General features: G+C 39.5%; 1 protein-coding gene across 1 annotated transcript in view; it reads left to right on the top strand.

Annotated features, from left to right (window-relative positions):
- The window catches only part of WDR49 (WD repeat domain 49), a 165,545-nt gene that overhangs the window by 124,927 nt on the left and 21,191 nt on the right, over nucleotides 1-19,427 (top strand). Inside the window, exons 15-18 of the mRNA XM_043875086.1 lie at nucleotides 122-319; nucleotides 4,056-4,222; nucleotides 16,694-16,803; nucleotides 19,271-19,417. Coding sequence (XP_043731021.1) covers nucleotides 122-319; nucleotides 4,056-4,222; nucleotides 16,694-16,803; nucleotides 19,271-19,417 — 622 coding nt within the window. The remainder of the gene's footprint in view (nucleotides 1-121; nucleotides 320-4,055; nucleotides 4,223-16,693; nucleotides 16,804-19,270; nucleotides 19,418-19,427) is intronic.

Below are 19,427 nucleotides of genomic sequence, written 5' to 3'. Positions count from 1 at the left end.
ATTGCTATTCCCAAATGCACCTTTTTTCAATTTCTGTATCAGACTTAAAAAAAAAGTGTTATATCACTGTAATCATTTCATATTTGGACATTTTAGAATTCTGGCATGTCTTTTCATTCAGGAGTACTGTCTTAATTCCAGCAAGAACAAACTCACACAGGCCCCAACTCTGATAAGATCGTTCCGACCTCACGAAGACTGGATAAGCTCCTTAGAGATGTGTGAGCCCGGTGGCTGCCTGCTGATTCTCTCTGCCTCTGCAGACTGCAGCGTTTGTGTGACTGATGTCTGTGGTGTTCCTGTCCAGATCTTTGGTCAGGTAGAAATATTGCTTCTTTACTATTCTAATATTTACCTGACATTTAGTATGAACTTGGCCTGGTTTCCATTTGAATCTCATCGGCTATTAAAGTTCATTAGTCATGAAAGAAGTGACTTCCATTTCTGCAACTATAGCTCCAGGCCTCCCTTATTAACCATGGCAGTTCCTTCAAGTAGAGGACACCGGAGACATGGAAAGATGGGGGACCTAAGCAGCTTAAAATATGTAGGGATTTCTGAGCAAAATTTCTCCTCCAAAATAAGTGGATCTCTTCAGTTTCAAAATTCAGTAGAAATACAGTGTGGATAATTGTCCTGCATTACTGTAAAATAGATGACTGTGACAGATAATAATCAGGCAATAATCAAATATAGAAAATTAAAAACAAATCTTTTGTGTTCACTGTCTGATTTATTCCTGCCAAAATCGCATTCATTCATGTTTTCTGAGTTTTTCCTGTTCTAAGGTCTCTATATGCATGCTATGTTGTTTCTGTCGTGTCTGACTCTCTGTGACTCCATGGACTGTAGCCCCCAGTCTCCTCTGTCCATGGGATTTTCCAGGCAAAATTATTGGAGTGGGTTGCCATGACCTGCTCCAGGGGATCTTCCTGACCCAGGGATGGAATCCTCATCTCTTATGTCTCCTGCGTCGGCAGGCAGATGCTTTACCACTAGTGCCATGTGGAAGCCCTACATGAATTATTTCATGTAATCTTTATAATTGCCTGTCTCATTAGGGAGGAATGCTCATTATTCCCATTTTACATATGAGGAAACAGAGGCACAGAGAGCTTGAATCAATTGCTGAGCTCACAGACACAAGTAAGTGGTAGGGTTTGGCTTTGAATTCAAAGTGAATCATTTCACAGCTCATGTTTTTAACTTCTTCCTCCCATGAAACTAAGCTCTGATTTATATGAGCCTACAAAAAATGGAACCAGAGGTCATGGAAGAAAGAAAATATTTATTGTCTCACGTTTCTTTTTTCCATTTGTTTTCATGGAAACTCAGTTCTGATTCCCTTTTGTCTGGGGGGCAATATAGCATTTTGTTCTATTTGAACCAGTCTGAACAGTTTCAGACATGGTGGTATGAGCTCACCCAGGAACCTCAGTTTCTGTCTGGCTGGTTGGCTTACTCCTAGTCAGCAGCCTTGGATGCCACCTCATGCCCTGAGCATGGTGGTTCCCTTCTTGCTGGAAGACAAAGTCTGTTGTTGTTCCTTTTGCGGGTCAGCTTGAGGAGGTCAGCCTGCGCTGCCCCAGTCCCGTACAGCCCTTGAGCACGTGGAGGGCAGCGGTGCATCAGAAAATGCTGGTAAATTGGCAGGTGGATTGGCTGGGTAGTGTGGGAGTTCCACGTGACACCCAAGATCTGTACAGCCTCTTCTGCTCTGTAAATAAGGCAAGTGCTAGACTTTTCTTAGCAAAAAGAGTGTCTGAGTGGGAACTCAAATGGGTGTGTGGGCAGTGGTAGCGAGAGAGACAGCGTGGGGCACGGCTGGCATTCTGAACGTGAAAGGAGTCGGAAAGCTGTCTGGCAGCTCTAGAAGTTACTGCAATCCTGACACTGCTCTATGGCCCTGCCGCGTGGGCTCTGGTAAAAAGAGATACAACGAAAGCAAGAGTCACCTGGCAGGTGTGTCTGGAGTATCAGTCCCTTTTGCGTGTGTGTGTGTTTGTGTTAGTTGCTCAGTTTTGTCCGACTCTTTGGACCCCATGGACCTTAGATGATGCTGAAGCAAGAAGTAGGACTGTTCTAGGTACGGGTGCCACAAAAACTGTCCAGAAAGCACAGTCTGTGTGGAAATTTTATTCGAATTAAGAAATATATGCTAGCAAAACTGTTCATTTGTACACCTTTGGTCATTTTCCATAGTTGTTTTATAAAGTCTTTTGTATTTCGAAGGACTTCAGCCTCAAAAAGCCTCCATGAAAATAGTTTGGTTTTATCCCTTCTGTTCAAGATAGGAAAAGAGCCACTAGAGCCGGGTAGTTTTAGAAAGTAAAGGCTGGCAAAGCAGGGGACAGCTGGGTTTTCTAGGCCCTTCTGCCTGAGCTTTAATTTTTTTCTTTTTCTTTTTTTTAAGAACTCACTTTTATCAAGCACTTGGATATGGTGCTGCTAGTTTCAAGGGCCATAGGAGGCAGTGGGAGGGGAGGGACATGGAAAGGAGGGGAGGAAGAAAAAGGAAATTAGTAGATAACTGGAAAAAAGCAACAGTGAAGCTTCTTCTCATAGTTTGAGCAGCGGCCTGCTTTCACAGAAAGATGGTAGGCAGATGGAAATCCTTAGATAAGAAGAGACTCCGTTTGCAAACATGACTAGGGTCAGAACAATTTTTTCCTGGTCCAACTTGATTTGTACGGCATAGTGACCTTTGACCTATATTGGAATGTTGCAGTTGTCTTTTAGTTGAATTAATTTTGGTCTAGTCATTATAAAAACAAAAGGAAAGGCAGTCGTGTATTTTAATTTCCTTCATTAAGGCTTCATCTTCTGATCTCATTCAATTTAATTAAAGTATTTAAAATTTCATATAATTGTGGTTCAATATATTTCATAAAAGAAGGTTTTTTTCTTAAAAACTGTGAATCGGTTTTACAACATAGCTATTGATCTGGTTGGTTTTCAAGTTAGATCTTTAAATGTAAGTAGTGTGCTAGGTCTATTTCTAGAGTTGGAGAGATGGGGTGGGGATGTTTTATCTGTGGAGATACATTTATCCCAGGAAACCGTCAGATGATTGTGGTATAAAAAGAAGTGAGATGGTTCGTGTGCTTCTTCAGTGTCTGTCTCAGCACTGACCACTGTTGTGGTCTGGCGCCCCCTCCTCAGCTGATGCTTCTGATACTCCGTGACTTTGATTGAGTTTATTCACCCAGTGTTTAAAATTTAAGTTGCCCGTGATTGAACATGAGTTTTCATATGAGATCCGTATTTCTTACTTCTCTCGGAAAAGAACATATGTCATTCCCTGAGAGTAGCTATGGCTCCCTTTATGGAAAATGGGCTTACTTTAAGTCAGTGTCGTCCCATCTTTCTTTCCCTTTTGCTTATGAACACTGAGGCTGAATTTCATTTACTGTTTATCATCCTATGTGAGACCTGATCATTCATTGACACTATATTCCTGGACCCTGGAGGCATTCTACTCTGTAAATCCTTCCGACAAAGGTTGATCAGTTGCAGGTGAGATATGCTGGGGATCCCTAATGTTCCCTCATCATCCAGGCTGTGTTCCCTGAGGCATTCCTGTGAATGCAGTGTGAACTGGTAGAAGACAAATTATAACTTCAGAAAATTTGTGTTTGTTTCTTATGATGTATCCCTTTCTAATTTTATTAAACTTACATGTGTATGTCCATCTCCCTTTTAAGACTGTAAGCTCCTTGAGAACAGGAGCCATATCTCCTTCATTTTTTGTCCTGAGGACTTCAATTAAGAATCTAGCACATTTAGTCAGTTTGCTCATGTTTGAGTCTTTGCTACCCCATAGACTGTAGTCTACCAGACTCCTCTGTCCATGGGATTCTCCAGGCAAGAAGACGAGTGGCTGCTATGCCTTCTTCCAGGGGATCTTTCTGACCCAGGGATCGAACCTGAATCTCTTATGTCTCCTGCATTAGTAGGCAGGTTTTTTACCACTAGCTCCAAGTGGGAAGCCCAAATGTTCAAGGAAAGTACATTTTATAAAAATAAATCTCTCTCTTTCTTTTTTTTTTTTTTAGGAAAAGCATTGGCAACTTGAAAACTGTTTTTCTGTTCCTAAAAGAGACACTAATTTAATGGGAAACAAGAGTCAAGAGAAAAGCATAAAGGAAATTCCCTTATTTTCTAAGGAAGAATCATGTTTAGACCCATCAAAACATTCGCTACTTGATAAGAAAACATTCAGGTTAGTACACCTTACCTGTAAAGGGTAAAATTGGCTCCCAATTCCTTCTATGCTCTGTGGAATGTTTAATGACTACCTCAAGATTCTGCTCACATTCTGGTCATTGGTAGATTGTGTGTGTGTGGCAAGGGAAGAGCTTATATTCTCAGGCTGGTATCTGATTCTTATTTTTTGTCTCTTTGTAATGATTGATTTCTATCCTGTCTTCTAGTCTTCTGTGTCTACACTCCATCATCAACCTAATTTTGGAAATTAACCCTTTTCTTCAAGAGCAATATATGTGTGTATGTGTGTATGTACGTGTCTATCTAGCTAGCTACCTCTCTTAGAATGTATGTCAGATTTTACTTCTCATTTTGGTAAGGCACACAGTGATTTGTGGGCTTCCCAGGTGTTTCAGTGGTAAAGAATCCGTCTTCCAACACAAGAGCTGCAGGAGATGAAGGTTTGATCCCTAGGTCGGGAAGATCCCTGGAGTGGGAAATGGCAACCCAGTCCAGTATGCTTGCCTAGAGAATCCCATGGACACAGGAGCCTGGCAGGCTACAGACTATAGATTCACAAAAAGCTGGACATGAATGAGCATGCCTGCACGCACAGAGGTTTATGTGGCAGAAGTTCAAAGAGCTTAACTTTGAATATTGAACATCACTCTCATTCTATGACTTCTAGCCTTTCCTTCCTGTTGTTCAGCCATTTCATCTCTTCTGCCACTCAGAGGGATCCCATTCTTACATTTCTCTAACTCTCTAATGCCAGGAGGTTTAAATTGCTTTTATGTGGTTGTTGTTGTTTGTTATCTATATTCTTGCTAACTCATGGTCTCATAATTTCATCTTTTGTATTAAACAATTTTTTTAGAAAACAATTTTATTCATTGTATTTTCTTTGATACAGTTGGCATTACTATTACCATGTGCCTATATTACTTTTTTAAGCTCGATGGAAAAATTGCATAGAAAGTAGAGAGTTCATACATGCTCTGCCTTCAGCCCATACAGTGTCAAATGTTAGACATTTGTTACAATCCATGAACCAATATTGATACTTTATTATTAACTAAAGTCCATAGTTTGCATTTAGAGGGTAAAGTGGGGCATTTTCTGATGATGCTACCCAGAGACCTCTGCCTTGCACTTTTCTAAACTAATGCATTCTCTGACCAAACTCTTGGGGCTCAGCCCCACCAGTTGGGGGTTTTCTGTTCCAGTCTCCTCACACTGGCAGCCTCACCTCTTGCATAACTTCCCTTGGGTTAACTTCTGCTTGGCCAAAAGGAAACACACACAATCCTTGCCACCCCAGCTGCTCGACAGTCACGCCGTCTCCTCTTGCTCTCTGGGGCAGTTTCAGTCACAGTAGACTTTGTCAGATATTAATTCACTGGTTCATTGTGTCCCTCTAAGGGTTATCCTGGGCAGCATATGTTTAGCTTTTTGTGTGGCTGATGTGAATGGAAGCTAAAACTGAGGGGAAAAGTCCCTCCTCTTCCGTGAGGGTGGGACTCAGTCCTTACCTGTGACTCTCTCCAGTGCAAATCTCTCTTAGAATTTCTGCATCCTTAGTCTTTTCTTTTGTCCTAGAGTGGTGGTTGATCTGAGCATCACAAGATCAGTTTTGGAGCCACCTTCTTGACAAAGGGGATGAGCACAAGGAACCGATCTAGCACCTCACTTTGAAATGTGGGAATGCTGTCTACCTCTTAATTCATTAATTATTTTGCTTTCAGACTCTGTTGATAAGGAGGTAGGAGAAAAAAAAAATCCCCTTTGAAACATCCTGTTACACTAAATTACCCTTTGGTATTGGTTCCTCCATTTCCTTAAATTATGGCTTGCTAAAATGTCAAGTGGCATTTTGTTTTCAGGCAGAAGAATCTTTCAATTTAGAAATATAGCATGACTGATCCTGTAGAAGAATAGAATGCTGAGAATGGAAAATTTGGTGTATGGGAAAATGCGCCCCCCAGCCACCCAACTTAATCAGGAAATAAAGTTACCCCAGGGTAACACCGATTGATCATTATTTCTCTTTCTGTGACACTTCCAGAAGAGTGAATCCAAGTGTCCACAGATTCTTATTTATTTCAGCCAAATACTAATTTCCTATTCCTTATGACAATCTCAGTTATTTAATTTAAATCAGCCTTTCCTTAGAGTTCAAAATTGGCCTTTTGAGCTCTTTACTTCTTTCCGGACTTCTGTCTCATCTTATGTCCTTTCCTGTTGCCCCATGACACTTGTCATCTGAAAATTAGTGTTGATGTGTAGATTCTTAAATTCACAGATTTTTCCTAAAGCTAGAACTTTGCATCTGCTAGATTAGATAAGACTACAGCAGAGTGATCTTCTTACCTTTGTTATATATTTCTGTGGGCCTTGGGAGAAGTTTCTGGCAGTAAAAATGGAAGTTATTCCTGTTTACTGCATCTTTTCAAGTGACAATATATCCAAAAATATCTGTGATCTTTAAAATTTCTGCCTTTAATTCAAATGGGTAGTTGGCATTATTTTAAAAATTTTTAGCAATGAGATAGTACAGAATACTGTCATTTTGAAATTTTTGAACTAATTGGAAGAAAAAAATTAAAAACATACCCTTAGAATTGACTTGGCAGTCAATTCTTGGCAGCTCTGACTTCTCCCAGAAACATGTTCATGAATCCTATGGAGAAAACCTACAAATGCAATACAACTCTCAGATGTAAAGTATCTTTTGTGGTATTCATCCAGTATTGAAGAGATTATAGATTACCTTTTACCTAAGAAAATATTATTCTGAAGAATGAGACCTATTCCTAATCAGATCAGGAAATTCAAAGAGAAATCATGCCAGTTCTCATCTATATGCAAAAGTATGAAAGAAAAGTAAATACATGAAAGAATTTAGAGAGACTAAAAGGGGAAAAGCACATTTGGTGTATGCATGCAGGTGGGGAGATGTTTAAATGAAGAGGGAGGAAAATAAGAAAGATAGAGATACAAAAAGAAAAAGCAAATAGGAAATAGAAGAAGCAGGAATAATGAAGGAAAAAATCAAATCATGTAAAGCCATGTTCTCACCTTAACTCCTAAGACTCTCTTTCCAGGATAGAATCTTTGCATTTATTATGTTCTGTCTTATACATAAACATCAGGTTTCCATACACTTAAGATATTTTATGATATTATGTGTGAGAAGGTAAGGTAGGTGGTAAAATGTCATCTTCCATTTAAACGTGAGGAGATGAAGATGAATATGGAGTTTAACAGAGAATAGGAAGTTCTAATGCTTAGTTAACAGTTGACCCAGAGAAATAGATTTTTCCCTTCTATAGTTTCTACAAAAGTCATATTACCATCAGAAAATGGGAAAAAAAGAAAACGACTAAAAAGATAAAATGGAGAAACAAAACCACAGTGTACATGCATTTTTCTTAATCTATGGCAATATTTGGTTTCTGGACTCACACAAAAGTATTCTAATCTAGATAAATTACAGATAAAATGAATAATTTAGGCAATATAACCTTAGAATATGTCTTTATTATGAAAATAATGCATGTCCATTAGGAGAAAAATTGGAAGTACAAATAAGCAAGACGAAAAAGATGAAAAGAAATCATTAACAGCAAAACCACCACTAACACTTAGGCATTTCACTCTTCAGGTCTTGTTCTGAGCATGCTAATGCAACTAAACAAATATGCATTTTATAAAGGTGAGGATGTAGTATACATAGTTTGTAACCTGTTTTACAACCTAAAAAACATAGAGGTAGTACATTTCCATGTTATTTAATATGAGTGTCCCCAGATACCAATATTCATGCCAACTCCTTAGGAATTATCATGTAGCTTTCTAAACATTCTCTTCTTTTAAATATTTAAACTGTTTACAAGTTTTAACTGTGAATATTTTTTTCTTTCTTTTTTTAATGATTACCTTCTCTTTTATTTATTTTTTTCCATTTACTTTTATTAGTTGGAGGCTAATTACTTTACAATATTGTAGTGGTTTTTGCCATACACTGACATGAATCAGCCATGGATTTACATGTATTCCCCATTCCGACCCCCCCTCCCACCTCCCTCTCCACCCGATCCCTCTGGGTCTTCCCGGTGCACCAGCCCTGAGCACTTGTCTCATGCATCCAACCTGGGCTGGTGATCTGTTTCACCCTTGATAATATACATGTTTCGATGCTGTTCTCTCGAAACATCCCACCCTCGCCTTCTCCCACAGAGTCCAGAAGTCTGTTCTGTACATCTGTGTCTCTTTTTCTGTCTTGCATATAGGGTTATCGTTACCATCTTTCTAAATTCCATATATATGTGTTAGTATACTGTAATGTTCTTTATCTTTCTGGCTTACTTCACTCTGTATAATGGGCTCCAGTTTCATCCATCTCATTAGAACTGATTCAAATGAATTCTTTTTAGTGGCTGAGTAATATTCCATGGTGTATATGTACCACAGCTTCCTTATCCATTCGTCTGCTGATGGGCATCTAGGTTGCTTCCATGTCCTGGCCATTATAAACAGTGCTGTGATGAACATTGGGGTGCACGTGTCTCTTTCAGATCTGGTTTCCTCGGTGTGTATGCCCAGAAGTGGGATTGCTGGGTCATATGGCAGTTCTATTTCCAGTTTTTTAAGAAATCTCCACACTGTTCTCCATAGCGGCTGTACTAGTTTGCATTCCCACCAACAGTGTAAGAGGGTTCCCTTTTCTCCACACCCTCTCCAGCATTTATTGCTTGTAGACTTTTGGATAGCAGCCATCCTGACTGGCGTGTAATGGTACCTCATTGTGGTTTTGATTTGCATTTCTCTAATAATGAGTGATGTTGAGCATCTTTTCATGTGTTTGTTAGCCATCTGTATGTCTTCTTTGAAGAAATGTCTGTTTAGATCTTTGGCCCATTTTTTGATTGGGTCACTTATTTTTCTGGAATTGAGCTGCAGGAGTTGCTTGTATATTTTTGAGATTAATCCTTTGTCTATTGCTTTGTTTGCTATTATTTTCTCCCAATCTGAGGGCTGTCTTTTCACCTTGCTTATAGTTTCCTTTGTTGTGCAAAAGCTTTTAAGTTTAATTAGGTCCCATTTGTTTATTTTTGCTTTCATTTCCAATATTCTGGGGGGTGGGTATAGAGGATCCTGCTGTGATTTATGTCAGAGAGTGTTTTGCCTAGGAACATTTCTTTAAATACCTTCATACAGACATGCTAGAACACCTGACTACAATCATCATTAAAATAAATTATTTGAAATGGAGAAGTTGAGTCAAAGTTTTAAAGGTCTCTGAGTCTTGCTAAATTGCTGTCCCAACAACGTGTGGGCTCTACCACCAGCAGGAAAGGGAAATGACTGTGTCTGCACCAACACTGCATGTTGTCATTGTCTAAAAATTGTTGCTCTGATAGATTGTCAGTGTTTTAAGTTGGACTTTTAAATTATTTGTGAGAATAAACATTTTTCATATGTTTATTAATCTTTAATAATTCAGTAACAAACCGAAAGAGGTATCAGATGTCTGGTAGACTAATTCCCAATGCAGCCATAAGAGAAGCATATACCAGCCATATCTTGAATAAATCCTATAGGCTACACTCACCATTGTACAGATAGCCTTCTCTGTTATTGAACCACTCTTCATTATAAAATGACTCTAACGGTAAGTCAGACCTATCCATCTGAACAGACTCTAATCCATCTTTATTCTTATGCTAGGGCAACAAAGAACACTCTGTCTTTGGAGTGCTCTGGAGCAGTCCATCTTCTATGATCTGACACATTTTTCTTTGGCTATCATTAAAAAAATATTTATAGTGAAAGGATTATTTATTAGAAGCCAGGGTAAGATAATTAGTTGAGATATGAAACATAAATTTCCATTAATTTCTCAGTTTAGTTCAGTCACTCAGTTGTATCCAACTCTGTGACCCCATGAACCGAAGCACACCAGGCCTCCCTGTCTATCACCAACTCCCGGAGTCCACCCAAACCTATGTCCACTGAGTTGGTGATGCCATCCAACCATCTCATCCTCTGTCGTCCCCTTCTCCTCCTGCCCTCAATCTTCCCCAGCATCAGGGTCTTTTCAAATAAGTCAGCTCTTCGCATCAGGTGGCCAAAGTATTAGAGTTTCGGCTTCAACATCAGTCCTTCCAATGAACACCCAGGACTCATCTGCTTTAGGATGGACCTGTTGGATCTCCCTGCAGTCCAAAGGACTCTCAAGAGTCTTCTCCAACACCACAGTTCAAAAGCATCAGTTCTTCTGTGCTCAGCTATCTGTATAGTCCAACTATCACATCCACACATGACCACTGGAAAAACCATAGCCTTGATTAGATGGACCTTGTTGGCAAAGTAATGTCTCTGCTTTTTAACATGCTCTCTAGGTTGGTCATAACTTTCCTTCCAAGGAGCAAGCGTTTTTTAATTTCACAGCCGCAATCACCATCTGCAGTGATTTTGGAGCCCAGAAAAATAAAGTCAGCCACTGTTTCCACTGTTTCCCCATCTATTTACCATGAAGTGATGGGACTGGATGCCATGATCTTAGTTTTCTGAATGTTGAGTTTTAAGCCAACTTTTTCACTCTCCTCTTTCACTTTCATTAAGAGGCTTTTTAGTTCTTCACTTTCTGCCATAAGGGCGGTGTCATCTGTATATCAGAGATTATTGATATTTCTCCCAGCAATCTTGATTCCAGCTTGTGCTTCCTCCAGTCCAGCGTTTCTCATGATGTACTCTGCATATAAGTTAAATAAGCAGGGTGACAATATACAGCCTTGACGTACTCCATTTCCTATTTGGAACCAGTCTGTTGTTCCATGTCCATTTCTAACTGTTGCTTCCTGACCTGCATACAGGTTTCTCAAGAGGCAGGTCAGGTGGTCTGGTATTCCATCTCTTTCAGAATTTTCCACAGTTTTTTGTGATCCATACAGTCAAAGGCTTTGGCATAGTCAATAAAGCAGAAGTAGATGTTTTTCTGGAACTCTCTTGCTTTTTGATGATCCAGCGGATGTTGGCACTTTGATCTCTGGTTCCTCTGCCTTTTCTAAAACCATCTTGAACATCTGGAAGTTCATGGTTCATATATTGCTGAAGCCTGGCTTGGAGAATTTTGAGCATTACTTTACTACCGTGTGAGATGAGTGCAATTGTGCAGTAGTTTGAGCATTCTTTGGCATTGCCTTTCTTTGGGATTGGAATGAAAACTGACCTTTTCCAGTCCTGTGTCCACTGCTGAGTTTTCCAAATTTGCTGGCATATTGAGTGTAGCACTTTCACAGCATCATCTTTTAGGATTTGAAATAGCTCAAATGGAATTCCATCACCTTTACTAGCTTTGTTCATAGTGATGCTTCTTAAGGCCCACTTGACTTCACATTCCAGGATGTCTGGCTCTAGGTGAGTGATCACACCATCGTGATTACCTGGGTCATGAAGATCTTTTTTGTACAGTTCTTCTGTGTATTCTTGCCACCTCTTCTTAATATCTTCTGCTTCTCTTAGGTCCATACCATTTCTGTCCTTTATTGAGCCCATCTTTGCATGAAATGTTCCCTTGGTATCTCTAATGTTCTTGAAGAAATCTCTAGTCTTTCCCACTCTATTGTTTTTCTCTATTTCTTTGCATTGATCACTGAGGAAGGCTTTCTTATCTCTCCTTGCTATTCTTTGGAACTCTGCATTCAAATGGGTATATCTCTTCTTTTCTTCTTTGCTTTTCACTTCACTTCTTTTCACAGCTATTTGTAAGACCTCCTCAGACAGCCATTTTGCTTTTTTGCATTTCTTTTCCATGGGGATGGTCTTAATCCCTGTCTCCTGTACAATGTCATGAACCTCCGTCCATAGTTCATCAGGCACTCAGATCTAGTCCCTTAAATCTATTTCTCACTTCCACTGCATAATCATAAGGGATTTGATTTAGGTTGTACCTGAATGGTCTGGTGGTTTTCCCTATTTTCTTCAATTTAAGTCTGAATTTGGCAACAAGGAATTCATGATCTGAGCCACAGTCAGCTCCCAGTCTTGTTTTTGCTGACTGTATAGAGCTTCTCCATCTTTGGCTGCAAAGAATATAATCAGTCTGATTTCAGTGTTGACCATCTGGTGATGTCCATGTGTAGAGTCTTCTCTTGTGTTGTTGGAAGAGGGTGTTTGCTATGACCAGTGCATTCTCTTGGCAAAACTCTTATTAGCCTTTGCCCTGCTTCATTCTGTACTCCAAGGCCAAATTTTCCTGTTACTCCAGGTGTTTCTTGACTTCCTACTCTTGCATTCCAGTCCCCTATAATGAAAAGGACATATTTTTTGGATGTTAGTTCTAAAAGGTCTTTTAGGTCTCATAGAACCATTCAACTTCAGCTTCTTCAGCGTTACTGTTCAGGGCATAACTGAGTAAGTTTTTATGAAAGAGAAGGCACACTTACTGATTCTTAAATATATGAGATTATTATGTTCTAGAGTCCATATTATTATTAGAAGGGAACTGATATTTAGTATTATTTAACTGCTGTTGATTTTCTAATTATCTGCCAGTAGAGCTTATGTGAGAAAATAGGAGTAATTGTAAATATAAATAATTTAAATATAAGATAAAAAAAGAATATTAGAACTGACTGCATTCACATGTACTTAGTCGTGTCCAACTCTGTGTGACATTATTGACTGTAGCCCACCAGACTTCTCTGTCCATGAGATTCTCCATGCAAGAATACCAGAGTAGGTTGCCATGCCCTTCTCAAGGGTATGTTCCCAATCCAGGGATCAAATTTGCATCTCCTGAATTGGCAAACAGGTTCTTTACTGCTGAGCCATTGGAGAAGCCCCAGAACTGGCTTTTGGTAATATTGGAACACCTAATTTGAGTGGTAAATATTGTATTAGTCTGTCCTAAAGTGATAGTAGTCGATACTTATTGAGCTCTTACCATATTTCAAGCATTGTTCTAAGGTTTTTATGGTTTAGCTCATTTAATTGTCGCTATAATCCTTGGTCATGTATGGGCGTGAGAGTTGGAGCCTAAAGAAAGCTGCGCGCTGAAGAATTGATGCTTTTGAACTGTGGTATTGGAGAAGACTCTTGAGAGTCCTGTGGACTGCAAGGAGATCAAACCAGTCAATCCTAAAGGAAATCAACCCTGAATATTCATTGGAAGGACTGATGTTGAAGCTGAAGCTCCAATACTTTGGCCACCTGATGTGAAGAGCTGACTCATTGGAAAAGACCCTGATGCTGGGAAATATTGAAGGCAGGAGGAGAAGGGGACGAGAGGATGAGATGGTTGGATGGCATCACCAACTCGATGGACATGAGTTTGAGCAAGCTCTGGGAGTTGGTGATGGGGAGGGAAGCCTGGTGGGCTGCTGTCCATGGGGTTGCAAAGAGTCGGACATGACTGAGCAACTAACTGAACAGAAGTGAACTGATAATCCTTGGTGGTATTCAAAATTGTAATCTCCACTTCATGACTAGGAAAGCAAGACAGAAAAAAGTTAAGTGACTTACACAACCTGTAAGAGGTGAGCCAGGGACCCCAAAGTAGGCTCCAGAGTCAATACGCTTTGTTGCGGCTCTCTTCTGCCCGTGCAATAGTCAGCATGTGACATTATTGAAATGTTGTTGGTCTCTGAGTCAAGTGATCAAATGTTTTGTTGAGCATCTGCTCAACAACAGGGTAAGCAACTACTCTGGGCACCTTCACTTCCTTTAATGCCCAACAGGGCATTTGGGAACTTGTCACTCATCATTCCTCCCTTGTACATCCAGCACTGAGAGATGGGAAATATGGTCTTTCCTTCTCATGGAATTGATGGCGAGGATGCCAGAGTCCATAGTAGACCCCCATCTTGTGTCACCCCATTTGACATTTTTGCAGAAGTTTTAAGCTCTATCTATGCTCTTTATTAGCTTCCCAAGTAGAGAACCCGCAGGCTAGTGGTAAAGAACCATCCTCCCACTCCCAGCCAATGCAGGAAATCCAACAGATGTGGGTTCAATTCCTGGTTCAGGAAGATCCCCTGGAGAAGGAAATGGCAACCCACTTCAGTATTCTTGCCTGGAGAATTCTATGGACAGAGGAGCCTATAGCCCTGACAGGCCACAATCCATAGGGTTGCAAAGAGTCAGACATGACTGAGCATGCACGCACGCTTGCTGTTTATTACATCCTTTAGGTTCTCTGTATCTGTCCACTAGGAATACTGGAAACTTGGGAGTATTCACCTCTTTTCAGTTCCCTGTACATTTTCACAGTCACCATTTTCCCAGAAGCCAAATGTGTTTGGAAACAAAGCAATAGGTTGGCCTTTGTGGTTTGGGGAAAAATTTGCACCTACTCTCAGTCTTTGGATGGGAAAGATTTCCTTTAAAAAAGTTATAATTCCAAATAATTTATGTAGATACGCCCCCCCAAACAAGGAGGTAGAGCTTAACTTTCCTCTTTATCTGCCTTCAGAGAGTATTGTGTAGGCATTTAGGGAAAAAGTAACTTTGCTGAGACCTGGCAAGCAACCTTGGCCAGGTGATAAAGTTTACATCAAACAGTGGTAAGTCAGGTCAATAGCATGTTTCCTTGATAAGTTGTGGGCTTCACTTGTGGCTCAGCTGGTAAATAATCCATCTGCAATGTGGGAGACCTGGGTTCGATCCCTGGGTTGGGAAGATCCCCTGGAGAAGGGAAAGGCTACTCACTCCAGTATTCTGGCCTGGAGAATTCCATGGACTGTGTAGTCCATGGGGTCAAAAAGAGTCTGACATGACTGACCGACTTTCACTTTCAGTTTGATAAGTTGTAATGAACATAACACTTCACCTCTCTTATCTTTCTTCCAACAACTCATAATCCCCATCTAAGCATACGAGAAGCATCAGACAAACCCAGATTGAAGGAGACTCTACCAAAAAACTGACTGGTATTTCTTAAACCTGTCAAGGTCATCTAAAACAAGCAAAATCTGAGAAATTGTCTTATACCAGAGGAAACTAAGTAGTCAGAAAATGAAATGTAATGTGGGATCCTGGGACAGGAAAAGGAAAGTTGGAAAAACTGGGAGGATCCTAATAAAATACTACTAATAATGTACCAGTATTGATTTTGAAATTGTGACAAATGGTAATATAAGATGTTAACAATAGGGAAAATTGGGTGAAGAGGTTCCAGAACTCTCTACTATCTTTGTAAATTTTTTGTAAATCTAAAACTACTCTACAATGGAAATTTTACTTTTAAGCTCATTTAAGTTTGAGAGATACAGTCAGTCAGGACAGAGGAAAAAGAAGGAGGGAAATTAACATTTATTGAATACTATTATTTATTAGACATATCACTCAGCATTCATCCTTCTTACCTCCTTTAACAGCACAGTAAGAATCACATGCAGAGCAGGAAATTGAGGCTGAGACTATAAGAAACATCTCAAGGTTCTATGAACAAGTGAAAATGAAAGTGTTAGTTACTCAGTCATGTCCAACTCTGTGACCCTGGGGACTGTAGACTGCCAGGCTCCTCTGTCCGTGGAATTCTCTGGATCAGAATACTCGAGTGGGTTGCCATTCCTTTCTCCAGGGAATCTTCCCAATCCAGGGATCGAACGTGTGTCTCCTGTATTGCAGGCAGATTCTTTACCATTTGAGGCACCAGGAAAGCCCCAAAATTCTATAGCTGCTCAGTATGTAACAAAATTGGGAATAAAGGTTAGAAGGGGGAGTAATAATCACAAAGGGTTAAAGGATGCAAGGAAAGTAGGCAGAAGGAAGACGGCAGTTCCTGTGACTCTCAACAATTTTGTGAAAATAGGGATGTTTTCTGACCAGACACTTTCCAAGAAAATAATAATTTTTGGCAACATGGTTTGTAGCTGTTAAGGCTGAGGTCTATGATGTAAATGCTAAATATATTTGAAATCATTTCCTGTTTACTGACTGGAATTATATACAACCATGTAATGGTTTCACTTCCTGTGTTTTCTTGATAAAAACTTTTTCTGTGGATTAAGCAGTCTAAAGTTTTCATGTGGATTCATAAGACAAGCCTCAAAAATACTGAGGTATTTTTTTTCTTTTTACATTTTGGATACCACAAGTGAAGATGCAGGCATAACAATGGATAAAAGAACTTTTTGATAAATAATGCTAATTAGCCCATATAATTTACACATAGGGCAAGGATAGTGTGCATTTCTGTGACATTTTCTTCTACATAGTTTTTTCTCTGACCTTCCAGGTTTATGAGAACGGGACCTTTGCTTAACTGACTTCTTCTCTGTGACTCTTCCTCTTTTATACATTCATCTGGCTAGATCTTTTACTCAAAGATGTAACTTGATTAGTGCAAACAAATGTCACTACTTAAGTCCACAGGATAGAGATTTTGTTGTTGTTGTTAAAGGTATATATTTACAGCCAGAAAGTGTCTGTTAATCCTTTGTGGTTGATTTTTATTTCATCATAAATTATTTTCTTCCAGTGTCAGACCTTCAGAAGTCATAAACTTAGGTGTGAAATATATGGAAAGAAATGTTTATAAGAAAAAATCACATGACCTTTACAATGGTGGAATTATACGAAAATCATTCAGTAAGTTATCACTGTTGATATATTTTTATTATGTTATTATTTTATAGATTGTTATGAAGAAAACAAATAACTATGCTATGTGCCAGGAATATTGGTGGTGGTGGTTTAGTCGCTAAGTTGTGTCCGACTCTTGCAACCCCCAATGGACTGTTGCTCGCCAGACTTCTCTGTCCATGGGATTTCCCAGGCAAGAATACTGGAATAGGTTGCCATTTCCTTCTCCAGGGGATCTTCTTGACTCGGATTGAACCAGGAATGTTGGTATTCCTTAATAAACCTGAAAAAGCTCTTGTGATCTCCATTGAAGAAGGGAAGACAAGGAGGCTCAGAGATATTAAGTGACTTGTCCAAGGCTTCACAGTCAACAAGTGGCAGAAGTGTAAAGTCTAAGCCAGAAAACATGTGGAAAGTGCCCAGTATAGTTTCCAAAATAGAGTTGGCACTGAAATGTTAATTTTATCCCCTAAGTGTTTAAAAGATAAAAATAAAATTAAAACTTTTTTTTTTTGCTCTCAGAAAGCCCCAAACCACACAAAACGGTGTATTTTTTTTTTTTTTTTTTAGTTTTGGCAGACTAGATAAAGAATTATTAAAAAAAAAAAACTAATTAAAACAAAAAAACTGTTATCACACTGAAGTGTATTATTTAGAAGAGTAGTGAGAATCATTCTGGAAGCTCCATCATATAAAAAGAATATTTCACTCACTACAAATCTTTTGTCAACTTATGCCCAAGGGGGTGCTGCACTTTCATAGAGCAAATATGCTCATTTCTGTTGAAATTTTTGCTGTCAAAAGGTACATTGTTATTTGTTAATATTCAATGCATGTTTATAAACTAATCTGCTCAATATGGCTTTTGCCAAGATTACATGAAATAATTATATGTGAAGCACTTAGTGCTTGGCATATTATAAAAACTCAATACAATTTTATTACTAATATTATTAATTATTATTAGTATTATACCTTGGAGCACAAGTTTTGGAATGAAATATGTTTGAGTAGATGTCCAAGGTCTGCCATTTACCAATGATACTTTACAGGTTGTGAATATTTCTCCTTTGGTTTGACATACACTGATTCCCAAAGTATGTTCCCTGGTCTACCAGAATTAGCATCACTGGAAACTTAGAAAGGTAAATTCTGGGGCCCTATGCCCACCCGCTGGAGGAAGAAATGGCAATCCACTCCAATATTCTTGCCTGGAAAATCCTATGGACAGAGGAGCCTGGCGGGCTCAGTCCATTGGATTGTGAACAGTCGGACATGACTGAGCAACTAAGCATTCCCACCCAACTAAATCAGAAACAGGAGTGGTGCAAGTGGTTTATGCTTGAACAAGCCCCACAGATGACTCTGACATCTGGTATAGTCTGAGAACCACTGACATAGCACACAGCTTCTCTCTGAGTAGATGCTGGTTATGAGACAACACAATAACAAAAGCACAGTTTTTACCTTAGAGCTAACAATCAAGAACACACAGAATCACATCTTTTTAATTAATTATTTTTTGGCTGAGCCTTGTGGCATGTGGGGTCTTAGGTCCCCAACCTGGGATTCAACCCATGCCCCCTCAGTGAAAGCGTGAAGTCTTAACCATTGGCCTGCCAGGGAAGTCCCTAGAGTCATGACTTGAATTAAGTTTTTGTAGACTTCTATTCCATTTGCTAGGGAGTTCCCCAATGGCTTAGCAAGTAAAGAATCCACCTGCAATGCAGAGGTCACAGGAGGTTTGGGTTCGAGCCCTGGTTGGGGAGATTCCTTGGAGAAGGAAATGACACCCAGCCCAGTATTCTTGCCTGAAAAATCCCATGGACAGAGGAGCCTGGTGAGCTATGGTCCATGGGGTCTCAAAAAGTCAGACATGACTTTTTGACTAAGCACACAAGCTTTCCATTATCCATTCATCCCACGAAACAAAAAGAAAACTTTCCACTCTGTCCAAGACTGTGCTTGCAAAAGGCACAGTTACAAGTCTTCCCTCTCATTATCTCATCGTGTGCATCATAGATATAGTAATACAGCCCTGGTTTACGTTATAGCAAAATGAAATTGTACCTGAATATTCAAAATCTTAGCTATGTTGTTAAATTAAATGCTGAAAAATAGGCTTCACCTCACAAAGCCTGCAATTTTCTTGCAGAAAAAAGAGAAACTGGAGCTTTTCCAAAATTGCAGAATACTCATTTTCTAGGGAAGATCACAAAAGAATACAAAATGAAAAAGAAATGAATGGGGAGTCTTGAGTTTCTTTTCGCCCCTGTGAATAAAAGGACCGTGGCTTTATCTTGAACAGCTGTGTTTACAGGGTTTGCTGATCACTGCGGATGTACCAGCTGGGTAACAGGAAGGTTAAATTTAAAAAAAAAAAGAAGTTAACTTGGAAATGTGCTAGCTCTTTCTGAGGAATTAATGATATTGTACTTTTTTTCATCCTCCCTTAAAACCTGCTGTTGTGAAGGCAGTTTTAGGTCATTAAGCATTGGAACGTTGAAAGAGCTACCTGAAGTGAATAAACCAGCTTTTCTTCTAGACCCTGAGAAATACTTTAGGGAAGGCCCAGAGGAGCAGAGTCCCCAAATTCCAGAGTTTCCATCACTTTCTGAAAGTAAGTCCTC

This window comes from Cervus elaphus, chromosome 19 (genome assembly GCF_910594005.1).
Source record: "Cervus elaphus chromosome 19, mCerEla1.1, whole genome shotgun sequence".
NCBI lineage: Eukaryota > Metazoa > Chordata > Mammalia > Artiodactyla > Cervidae > Cervus > Cervus elaphus.
This window is presented reverse-complemented; position numbering and strand designations above follow the sequence as displayed.